Source organism: Telmatherina bonti, assembly GCF_933228915.1.
Source record: "Telmatherina bonti genome assembly, chromosome: 20".
Lineage (NCBI taxonomy): Eukaryota > Metazoa > Chordata > Actinopteri > Atheriniformes > Telmatherinidae > Telmatherina > Telmatherina bonti.
In genome coordinates, this window is record NC_136618.1 from 8,025,406 (window position 1) to 8,038,513 (window position 13,108).

General features: G+C 43.8%; 1 protein-coding gene across 3 annotated transcripts in view; it reads right to left on the reverse strand.

Moving 5' to 3' along the window:
* Positions 1-13,108, reverse strand: part of LOC306770797 (receptor-type tyrosine-protein phosphatase mu-like) — a 190,215-nt gene that overhangs the window by 43,699 nt on the left and 133,408 nt on the right. For all 3 annotated transcript variants that reach the window (XM_079259751.1, XM_079259750.1, XM_079259752.1), the window contains one exon: positions 695-807. In XM_079259751.1, the coding sequence (XP_079115877.1) occupies positions 695-807 (113 nt within the window). The remainder of the gene's footprint in view (positions 1-694; positions 808-13,108) is intronic.

Sequence of the window (13,108 nt, forward strand, 5' to 3'; positions counted from 1 at the left end):
TCATTTCCATTTCTTTCATGTGTCTTTGAAAGCTCCACTTTGTTTTCCATCTTTTCACCTCATCTTTGGCACCATCATGCCTCCTCATGTCCTCTGATGGTTTCCATGACTGTTTTCCATCATCTTTCATTTCGTCTTTGACACAATTATCTTTTCATCTCGACTCTCCTGATCTTTCATGCTTTTATTTTCTAGTTTTATCTGAACTTTGACACCATCATGTCTCCTCATCTCATATTTCATCTCCTGTTTTAGGTTTTCCATAATTTCATCTCATCTTTGACACATTTATGTCTCATCTCATCTGATGTTTCATGTTTTTCTTTACTATCGTGTTTATTTTTGTCGATGACAAACTATCTTCTCGTCTTACTGCACTTTTTCAGATCTCTTTCACGTCCTTGTCTCTCATCTCATGGAATCTCATCTGCGACACATTCATGTCTTGTTGTCTCATTTCTCATCTCCTGCTGTGTTTCATGTTTTCCATCTAGTCTCATCTCAGATTTCGTGTCTTCTGACGTGTTTCATGCCTGTTTTCCATCATATCGGACTCTGTTTCCGTCTCTTTGTCCCCCTCTCCGTCATGTCTCCTGGGACATGATTTTTTTCATTGGGATTTATGTTTTTGTCATCGCACATCTGTTTTTTTCCGTCTCGTCTTGTCTTATCTCGATGAAAGACGTGTACTCACTGCGCCCGTTCAGCGTGTGCGTGTCCACCACGGTTGTGTGTTGCGAGTTGTTGACCATCAGTGTCATTTCCTGTCTGGAGCTCAGAGTTTCCTTCCTCTTCTTTGCCAACTTCCTGCAGAGACAAAATAAATTTCCTCAGTTTGATTTGCAGGTAAATGTTGCCGTGACAACAGCTTCGTGGTGTTCACCGCGTCTAAAATAAACAGCAGAGAGAAGCGGATGGAAACCTGAGGGAGGCGTCACCTGCCCTCCTCGTCTTTGTGTTGCTGAGTTTGGATGGAGTCACAAAAAGAGTTTGAAGACATTCATTCATACGTGAGTCACTGCAGCAGAAACATTTTTAGTTCTTCCTTATTAAAAACCTTCATTCGCTCCTTTTTTTCCCTCAGCTTCTCCAACGGGGTTTGATTTGTGTGTTTCTGACTGCTGACAACATCTGCTGTGACATGTTCAGGCTACAGGAAGGATGCTAATCAGCTCTGATAGGTAACATTTCACCGGGTTCGTAATAATAGAAAATATGTCATAATAACATGAAATCAAGTGAAATCATAAATAGAGCCAGCAGTTTTGTTTGGATTCCTGTGTTTAGTGAATATTCAGTTTAGTATATTTACATTAATCATACGTTTTAAGGCTTCAGTCCTGTAAGGAAGCGATGATCTGAACTCATCAATGCAACTTCTACTAAATCTGTTGTAAACCTGCAGCTCAGCCTCACCGCTGTCATCATTTGCAGGTGTCAGATTTCATCACATCAATGCCAGGTTTGGAAGATCTCACAGGGTTTTGTTGTTAAAACGGCTCCATGCCGAAGCAGTGCTGGTAGCACGTTCCACCAACATTCCCAATGTCCAGCAGAGAAAGGAAACTTTCCGAGACCTGCAAAAAGTCTCTGAGGTGGATTCACACCAACGCTGTTCGGTCGCTTTAAACCACCCCAGTCCGCTTCCACGCACAGTTTCACTGGTTTGGAGCAGTGGGAATGCTAAACAAACAAATTCTGCTCCACTTGAAAACTGGGGTTCTTAGTTCACTTGCAACTGAACCCTGGTGCGGTTCTCTTACAGTGTGAAAGCAAACGGCCCATCTAGCAAACCATCAAGCTGAAACGACGGAGACCTAAATGTCGGATCTCTCGCTGCCTCCTCTGCTGCTAAAACTGGGAAAACAGTAAAACAGAAACCCCGAAGCTGGATTTGTTGCGATTTCTCCTCCAGGGTCACCACCATAGACTGTATGCAAAGAGATGGGCGGAGCCTCCGTGACGTCACCCGCAGGTTTCTGAAGAGCTGAATTGAAGCTCAGTGAGCGGTTCCTACCATCGCCGTCTTGGCAGAGGTATGCGTGTCGTCTCACCCGGAAAATACAAATATGGGCAAAGAGGTGGAGCTGAGAGGGGGGCTGTGAGCGTCATGGTGGATGGTTGACATCGAGTGAACTCCGAGCTTTCTGTAGCGAAGAGCTAACCGAGCTAACCCAGGGATAACAGGGGCTAACCAGCTAACGGACATAACGGGCTAAAGCTAAGTCACGTTGTTAACCGGCTAAAAACCGCGGTTGTTCTACGTTCTTCTGACTTGAAGCAGGAGATCAGGTACCTGTCAATCAAAAGGACACGCCCCTAAATATGCTGAACTTCTAGATTAAATTACTTTTAAACGGGCGAGTTAGAAAAAAAATTCACTCCCCCACAGTTGTGATGAAGGTAAACCTGACCTATTAAACCTAACATGGATTTTTGAACCAGGCTGTAAACATGTTTATCTCTGCTGTAAACATGTTTATTTCTGCTGTGAAGTTGGTCTTTTTAACATGGGAGTCTATGGGGATTTGCTCTGTTTTGGAGCCCCTAGTGGATGAGGCGGGAACTGCAGTTTTATGCACTTCTGCACAGGCTTCACTTTTAACCGCCGGAGTTGCTGCTTGGTCACCACACAGATTCAGGAGAATCTCCAGATCATGCCATGTATCACAAGCTGACCAGTTACAGCCGATGGAGACTGGTGAGTGTTGTGTGGCCTGGGGGGAAGTTATAGGTGGAGCACCCCCTAGTGGTCAAAAGTTACACAGTATCCTTTTAAGGTGGTATTATTGGGTTTTTATATAAATAGGGTTCTGTAGTTTTTATGCTTTTATGCTCGTATTTTCTCCGTTACAGTTCTACTTTTTGTGGTTATTAAGGTGGAATGAATTCAATATATAGAGAATATGATCAAATGTTTTTATTTAAGGTGGACTGTGCCAGCTAAGGTGGAACTGAAGGCCTCTAAGCTCATCTCTGAGCAGAGAATGTGTTGTGTATCATTTTAAATGAGAGTTTTAAATGGTGGCATTTGTCTCTTAAGGTGGTGTGGAAGCTTGTCTGCAAGATGCAGCAGGCTCTTAAGGTGGAATGACGGCTGGAGTTTGTTTAATGAGCCCTGACTAAGCTGGAGATGAGAATGCGAGCAGGCTCGTAAATTTGTGAATTAGTTCTGCTTTTTAAATTCATGAGTCATTAAAAGTCACTCAGGCTTCGAGTGGCTGTGTCGTTTTATTCTCGTCTCGTCAATATTTTCCTCTCGCGCGGGATCGTTTATCAGGTTTTACAGGCTCGGTTCAATAACTCCATCAGCTGACTGCTTCTCTTTCTTCTGCAGGTTTAAAGCTGCTTTGTAACTGATTTCTGTCAGATTTTTGTTGTTTGCGGTGACTCTGAGGGAAAGTCAGAAGCTTCTGCAGGGTCTCGCCATAATTCCTTGGTGGATTTGTGGAGATTTATTTTCTCTCAACCATCTTTGTTTTCTCTTTGTGTTGCACAAGATCTGCAGAGCAAAAAACCATCTGAAAAACATCCTTTCATCTTCTCATTCGCCCATCGTCCGTTTCTCCACTCCTTCCATGTTTTCTCTCCTTCTATTCTGAGAGAAAGAAAATCCATTTGCCGATTGCTCACACACACAAACACACGGACTCACACTCGCTGCAAAGTTTAACCCTGACCTGAAAACTGCTGAAATATATAAATAACAGTGAAAAGCAGGCTTTTAAACATCAGTGAAAGCTGGAGCATGCACGTCAGGGTTAAGATGGAGGACGGTGAAAATGCCCCGAGGCGAGGTGCTGCCCTCCTCCTCCTCATGTCTCCCTTTTCTTCTTCTGTAGCTCAACCAGACAGTAAAAACCTGCAGCATTTCTTCTTCTGTGATTCAGTCGTAAGCACACAAACATCAGCAGCACAAACTCTGTCTTTACCGTCCAGACACATCTGGATGAAGCGGGTGACACATTGCACCTGCTGAGATGCGACACCTGAACGCAACGCGTGACCACAAACACAACACGAACGCAAACATTTAAAACCACAAGACTGAGATGAAACTGAAGGACTCGAAACGACAACAGAATCCAGAGCAGTAAAACGTTTTGTTGCCTCTCTGGAGCATCTTTCTGCGTTTTAAGTTCTGGTAGCTGTTTGTGATGTCAGTTGTTGTTTTAAGGAAGGTTTTAATGTGGAAGGTTTTTTCCTGTAGGAGATTTTTGCTGTAGGTTTTTGCCACTGTGGAGTTTGGTTGGTTGGTATTTTGTGTTTTTGAAGAACGTTTGTACAGATTTTTGAGTGTTGCAGCCTTTACGGTCCTCGTCTGTGGAACAGCCTTCAGGAGGACTCGAGTGGCGCTGAGTGTCCATATTCTAAACAGAAAACTGAAGAGCTACGTTTGTTTTGTTCATCGTGCTTTAAGGTCCTGCTCCACCATTCGATAGAGGTAAATTTGCAGCGATTGATGAATTTCTTGAATAAAATGTGTAAATAAAAGTGCCTGAGCGTCTCCACCAACTGGTTCTGGTGATTAAAACTTAAAGTAAATTTATTACATCACTACTGTTTTACATTTCAGCCATTTCTCTGTTGTTACATTATTATTAACTTATTATAAACATGTCAAAAATTAACAAAATTTTTTTTATTCTGTTTAATTTTGTCCAAAATTAACAGAAAAATTAACAGAAAAAAATTTTCTGTTTTTTTTGTTAGTGTGAAACAAAGGGTTAAATGAAAACACTGAGTTGCATTTTAATGTATTTAAAAAGGGGTTCTATCAGTAAAGTTTAAGGAATTGACTGATTATGTGTTAAATCTTTAGTGCGGTAGTTGTTCTGTAGTTGTGTAGCCCCTTTGAGCAGAAGGTTTTGTGTGTGGTTTGTCTCTTGCTGTAGTTTTTTGTGTTGTTCTTTTGTGCATTCTGTTTACAGTGTGGTACTTTTTGCAGTAATTGTGTGATAGGTCTTTTACAGGCGTATGCGGTCCACATACACCTGCAAAATGGCATTTTTTTTTAATTTTTTATAATGAATACTTTTTGCAGTAAGTTTATTGTTACAGCTTACTACAGAAAGTAATTTTGTATTGCTCTTTGTGTTTTAAGTTTTTTGTTTTGTAGGTTTTTGTGCAGTAGCGCTTTTTGTAGCAGGTCACCTTGTGCAGTCGGTTAAGTGCAGTTTTTACTGCTTTGGGTGTTTGGTGTGATATTTTTGGACTGCAGGTCGTTTTTGCAGTAATTTTTTTTATGAATCAACATTTTTATGAGATTATTTTGCCGCAGTAGGTGTACTTTATTTTGGCCGCAAAGTTTTGTTTCAGTTCTTTATTTTGCATTTAGCAATACAAGTTGTTGCAGCAGATTTACGTGAACAGTATTTTTGTTAACGCAGTAGATTTATGTGCTATAGGTCCTTTCTGCATGGAGTTTCTAGTGTGGTGACAAAGTACAGTAAGAACCCGAAATGCAGACTGAAGTGTAACTAAAATTCTTTAAATGATTAATAAAAAGGCAGAGAAAGTCCAAAAGCTGGAAAAGGCCTCAAGGACACAAGGAAGCAAATGTTGCACTCTGAGATGCTGAAGACTAAGCAAGAAGACGATCTAGCAGAGACAAGAGGTGAGAGGGAAACTTGTACAGCAGGGACATTCAGTCCTGCTCAGTCCTACGAGCCGCAATCCCGCAGGTTTTCCACGTAGTCCTGCATCAAATTAAAATGATCCAACAGCCTATCAGCTTCTGCAGAAAAAACTCAGTTACAGTCATGTAACATGTTGGAGCAGGGACACATGGAAAACCTGCTGGACCGCGGACATGAGTAGCTTTATACACCAACATGACAAGAGCCGATGTGAAGCAGGTGGAACATGTGAAACGTGAAGCAGGTGAAACATGTGAAACATGTGAAGCAGGTGAAACATGTGAAACGTGTAGCAGGTGAAACGTGAAGCAGGTGAAACATGTGAAGCAGGTGAAACATGTGAAACGTGTAGCAGGTGAAACATGTGAAGCAGGTGAAACATGTGAAGCAGGTGGAACATGTGAAACATGTGAAGCAGGTGAAACATATGAAACATGTGAAGCAGGTGGAACATGTGAAACATATGTAGCAGGTGAAACATGTGAAGCAGGTGGAACATGTGAAACATGTGAAGCAGGTGAAACATGTGAAGCAGGTGGAACATGTGAAACATGTGAAGCAGGTGAAACACGTGAAGCAGGTGAAACATGTGAAGCAGGTGGAACATGTGAAAGATGTGAAGCAGGTGGAACATGTGAAACATGTGAAGCAGGTGGAACATGTGAAACACGTGAAGCAGGTGAAACATGTGAAGCAGGTGAAACATGTGAAGCAGGTGGAACATGTGAAACATGTGAAGTAGGTGGAACATGTGAAACACGTGAAGCAGGTGAAACACGTGAAGCAGGTGAAACATGTGAAGCAGGTGGAACATGTGAAAGATGTGAAGCAGGTGGAACATGTGAAGCAGGTGAAACACGTGAAGCAGGTGAAACATGTGAAACACGTGAAGCAGGTGGAACATGTGAAACATGTGAAGCAGGTGAAACATGTGAAACATGTGAAGCAGGTGAAACACGTGAAGCAGGTGAAACATGTGAACCAGGTGGAACATGTGAAAGATGTGAAGCAGGTGGAACATGTGAAACATGTGAAGCAGGTGAAACACGTGAAGCAGGTGAAACACGTGAAGCAGGTGGAACATGTGAAACATGTGAAGCAGGTGAAACACGTGAAGCAGGTGAAACATGTGAAGCAGGTGGAACATGTGAAAGATGTGAAGCAGGTGGAACATGTGAAACATGTGAAGCAGGTGAAACACGTGAAGCAGGTGAAACACGTGAAGCAGGTGGAACATGTGAAACGTGAAGCAGGTGAGACACGTGAAGCAGGTGGAACATGTGAAACATGTGAAGCAGGTGAAACACGTGAAGCAGGTGAAACATGTGAAGCAGGTGGAACATGTGAAAGATGTGAAGCAGGTGGAACATGTGAAACATGTGAAGCAGGTGAAACACGTGAAGCAGGTGAAACACGTGAAGCAGGTGGAACATGTGAAACATGTGAAGCAGGTGAGACACGTGAAGCAGGTGGAACATGTGAAACATGTGAAGCAGGTGAAACACGTGAAGCAGGTGAAACATGTGAAGCAGGTGAAACATGTGAAGCAGGTGGAACATGTGAAAGATGTGAAGCAGGTGGAACATGTGAAACATGTGAAGCAGGTGAAACACGTGAAGCAGGTGAAACACGTGAAGCAGGTGGAACATGTGAAACATGTGAAGCAGGTGAGACACGTGAAGCAGGTGGAACATGTGAAACATGTGAAGCAGGTGAAACACGTGAAGCAGGTGAAACATGTGAAGCAGGTGAAACATGTGAAGCAGGTGGAACATGTGAAACATGTGAAGCAGGTGAAACACGTGAAGCAGGTGAAACACGTGAAGCAGGTGAAACATGTGAAGCAGGTGAAACATGTGAAGCAGGTGGAACATGTGAAACATGTGAAGCAGGTGAAACACGTGAAGCAGGTGAAACATGTGAAGCAGGTGGAACATGTGAAACATGTGAAGCAGGTGAAACATGTGAAACATGTGAAGCAGGTGAAACATGTGAAGCAGGTGAAACATGTGAAACGTGTAGCAGGTGAAACGTGAAGCAGGTGAAACATGTGAAGCAGGTGAAACATGTGAAACGTGTAGCAGGTGAAACATGTGAAGCAGGTGGAACATGTGAAACATGTGAAGCAGGTGAAACATATGAAACATGTGAAGCAGGTGGAACATGTGAAACATATGTAGCAGGTGAAACACGTGAAGCAGGTGGAACATGTGAAACATGTGAAGCAGGTGAAACATGTGAAGCAGGTGGAACATGTGAAACATGTGAAGCAGGTGAAACACGTGAAGCAGGTGAAACATGTGAAGCAGGTGGAACATGTGAAAGATGTGAAGCAGGTGGAACATGTGAAACATGTGAAGCAGGTGGAACATGTGAAACACGTGAAGCAGGTGAAACATGTGAAGCAGGTGAAACGTGAAGCAGGTGGAACATGTGAAACATGTGAAGTAGGTGGAACATGTGAAACACGTGAAGCAGGTGAAACACGTGAAGCAGGTGAAACATGTGAAGCAGGTGGAACATGTGAAAGATGTGAAGCAGGTGGAACATGTGAAGCAGGTGAAACACGTGAAGCAGGTGAAACATGTGAAACACGTGAAGCAGGTGGAACATGTGAAACATGTGAAGCAGGTGAAACATGTGAAACATGTGAAGCAGGTGAAACACGTGAAGCAGGTGAAACATGTGAACCAGGTGGAACATGTGAAAGATGTGAAACATGTGAAGCAGGTGAAACATGTGAAGCAGGTGAAACATGTGAAGCAGGTGAAACACGTGAAGCAGGTGGAACATGTGAAACATGTGAAGCAGGTGAAACACGTGAAGCAGGTGAAACATGTGAAGCAGGTGGAACATGTGAAAGATGTGAAGCAGGTGGAACATGTGAAACATGTGAAGCAGGTGAAACACGTGAAGCAGGTGAAACACGTGAAGCAGGTGGAACATGTGAAACATGTGAAGCAGGTGGAACATGTGAAACATGTGAAGCAGGTGAGACACGTGAAGCAGGTGGAACATGTGAAACATGTGAAGCAGGTGAAACACGTGAAGCAGGTGAAACATGTGAAGCAGGTGAAACATGTGAAGCAGGTGAAACATGTGAAGCAGGTGGAACACGTGAAGCAGGTGAAACACGTGAAGCAGGTGAAACATGTGAAACATGTGAAGCAGGTGAAACATGTGAAGCAGGTGGAACATGTGAAACATGTGAAGCAGGTGAAACACGTGAAGCAGGTGAAACATGTGAAGCAGGTGAAACATGTGAAGCAGGTGGAACATGTGAAACATGTGAAGCAGGTGAAGCAGGTGAAACATGTGAAGCAGGTGGAACATGTGAAACATGTGAAGCAGGTAATCAGCGGAGCCGCAAAGAATAAAAACCATGCACAGGTGGTTTCTTGCAGGTGTTTTGCGTTGCAGGTCTGTAATGATGTCGTGTTCTTTGTGTAGTAAATACTTTGTGTTATAAATACTTTGTGTTGTAGTTTTTGTTGCTTTTTGTGCAGAAGATGTGATGCATCGGGATGAAAGGTGTTTCATGCTGCAGGTTAGTTACTTCTGGTCTGGTAGTTACTTTGTCGGGCAGGTTTTTCAGCAGTAGGTTTGTCTGCTGACATCTTTTTGTCGTGTCATTCTTGGCGGTGTGTCGTGGGTCTTTTGTGTGGTTGGTCTCACGTGGTACGTGTGTGGTAGATCTTTGTGTGGAAGGTTTTCCGTGCTTTACATCTTTTTAATTTTACGTTGAGTTAAGAACGTTTTGTATGCTTCAGGTTTCTGCTCCTGCAATAAAAAGCTGCTGAGTTTCCCTGCAGATTTATTATTCTTTAAATTCCCGCAGTGCTGAGCTCTTTGACCAATCAGCTGCTCTCACCTGTGACACCTGACACACAACACACACACCTCTGCCCTGGTGAATAGACTGAGAGAGAGAGAGAGAGAGAGAGAGAGAGAGAGAGAGAGAGAGAGAGAGAGAGAGAGAGAGAGAGAGAGAGCAGGAGATAACCTCGCTTTACCAGCTGCTACAGAGCAGCTTTTACAGGATTTGATCTAATTTCAAAGGAAGCTTAATGTGTATGTGTTTATATTTGTGTGTGTGTGTGTCATGACATCATCCACAAGGTGTCGAAGGTTGATTGATTTAACAACACTTAACATGAACACACACACACACATCCGCTACATGTCAAGGCTAATCTAAGCTAATCTAATGAGCGACAGCACAATGCTGTTAGTGGTAATGGATGTTAGTGTGTGTGTGTGTGTGTGTGTGTGTGTGTGTGTGTTTGAGAGTGTGTGTAAGTGTGTGCACTGAAGCAGGGTTAATAGAATTAGCTGGCTGTAATAAACCTGTCTGATCAAATGATTGTTACAAGAACACACGCGTACACACACACACACAAACACACAGTGTGGCTGCAGCAGGTTGAGTTCGGGATGATTTAAAGGAGCAACTTCTATCCGACTGAACCTCCTTCTTCCTGTGAGATTATCAATGTTTTCATTGGTGCAATGTGTTGAGATCAATGAGGACATGTGATCTATGATCAGAGGGGAAAAACTTCCCGTCATCTCGGATGGGAAACGTTTGTGCGACATGTGGAAACATTTATGAGTCTCAACCGCTGCCTGAGATGAATGTTCATACATAGCTGATGAAGCTCTGATTAATGGCTCCTTTATCAATCATTAATAAATCTTTACACATTCTTATGGATCAGTTTTCAGACATTTTGCACAGCAAAATCCAGTTAGAGTAACCAAGGAGACAGATATGAAGTGTGTGTTGGTGAGTGTGGACGACAAAGTGAAGCAAACGTTTAAAAGCTTGCGATCTTAAGGCTGCGCTGACAGTTAAACCAGCGCCGCTCTGAAACCAACCAGTTTTAACAAGCAAGTTTCTCAGGACCACTTCATACGTCTCCTCCAGATGTTCCTTCCAAATATGGTCCACATCTGCACATTTGTTTGGTCCAATTCTGGCCTTGACATTTTGGCGTTGACTACATGAGAGTCTGGTTGTGAACCAACGCTGTGTTTAGGTCCCCAGTTCTGGTCCACATCTGACCCAAATCTGGTCCACATCTGGCCCACACAACACTCAATGCAGTCCACAGATAAGCCAACATCTGGCGTCGGGATCATAGGTGACCATCAAGACATTTACATTAACTCATGTCCAGAATGCCAACTAGCATCTGGACCACATCTGGCCCACGTAACACTCGCCAGTGCCGTATCTGAGCCGAAAGCGGGCCAGATTAGGCCCAAACGTGTGCAGTCTGAGCAGAGGTTCAGGAAGATTTAACCCCTGTCCTGGACTGTCCCGGTATGCCCATCACCTTCATAATCTTCATCATCCCCATCACCCTCATCATCCCCATCACCATCTTCATCATCATGTCCATCACCTTCATCATCTTCATTATGTCCATCACCTTCATCATGCCCATCACCTTCATCATCTTCATCATGTCCATCACCCTCATCATCCCCATCACAATCTTCATCATCACCTTCATCATGTCCATCACCTTCATCATGCCCATCACCTTCATCATGTCCATCACCCCCATCATCCCCATCACCATCTTCATCATCACCTTCATCATGTCCATCACCTTCATCATCTTCATTATGTCCATCACCTTCATCATGTCCATCACCTTCATCATGCCCATCACCTTCATCATCTTCATCATGTCCATCACCCTCATCATCCCCATCACAATCTTCATCATCACCTTCATCATGTCCATCACCTTCATCATCTTCATCTTCATCATCCCCATCACCATCTTCATCATCACCATCACCTTCATCATGTCCATCACCTTCATCACCTTCATCATGTCCATCACCTTCACCATCTTCATCATCACCATCACCTTAATCATGTCCATCACCTTCATCATCTTCATCATGTCCATCACCTTCATCATGCCCATCACCTTCATCATCTTCATCATGTCCATCACCTTCATCATGCCCATCACCTTCATCATCTTCATCATGCCCATCACCTTCACCATCTTCATCATGCCCATCACCTTCATTACCTTCATCATCCCCATCACCTTCATCATGCCCATCACCTTCATTATCTTCATCATCCCCATCACCTTCATCATCTTCATCATGCCCATCCCCTTCACCATCTTCACCATGTCCATCATCTTCATCATGTCCATCATCTTCGCCATCTTCATCATGCCCATCACCTTCACCATCTTCATCAGACCCATCACCTTCACCATCTTCATTATGCCCATCACCTTCACCATCTTCATCATGCCCATCACCTTCACCATCTTCATCCTGCCCATCACCTTCACCATCTTCATCCTGCCCATCACCTTCACCATCTTCATCCTGCCCATCACCTTCACCATCTTCATCATGCCCATCACCTTTATCATCTTCATCCTGCCCATCACCTTCACCATCTTCATTATGCCCATCACCTTCACCATCTTCATCATGCCCATCACCTTCACCATCTTCATCATGCCCATCACCTTCACCATCTTCATCCTGCCCATCACCTTCACCATCTTCATCCTGCCCATCACCTTCACCATCTTCATCCTGCCCATCACCTTTATCACCTTCATCATGCCCATCACCTTCACCATCTTCATCCTGCCCATCACCTTCACCATCTTCATCATGCCCATCACCTTTATCATCTTCATCCTGCCCATCACCTTTATCACCTTCATCATGCCCATCCCCTTCATAATCATCATCCCAATCACCTTCATCTTCTTCATCATTTCCATCTACACCATTACCTTCGTCATCTCCATCACCCTCATCACCTTCATCATACCCATTACCCTCACCCTCCCCATCATCTTCACCATGCTGTCCCCATCATCACCTTCATCATACCCATTACCCTCACCATCATCTTCATCATCTTCACCATGCTGTCCCCATCATCACCTTCATCATACCCATTACCCTCACCATCATCTTCATCATCTTCACCATGCTGTCCCCATCATCACCTTTATCATGCCCATTACCCTCCCCATCAGAATGTGGCGAGTTCTCAGGTGAAGGTCGGACAGAGCTCACCTGGACAGTTGAAGGCTGGGAATGTTCGGATCGGAAGGTGATTCCGATCAGATCTGATCCTGATCAGTTCTGAGGTAAAAGCTGAGACACCAGCAGGTCAAGGTGACAACTGGGAACTGGGGTTCACTGGGGTCAAAGGTTAGCAGCTTTGTTAGCTGAACGCTGAACTTACAGCTGTCGCTTCCTGATGTAAGTTACATGCACACGTGTGTTGAAACAAACATGAATCTAGAAAGACTAGAACTTGTGGTTGCCATGGAGACACATGTCTGTGTGCCTGTCATATCAGAGATGTGAATTTTTAGACAAAACATATTTAAACAGTAACTCAGAAGTGATTTTCATGTTATCTGGTTTGTTGTGCGCTGGAGAAAGCGGGCATGGCTCCT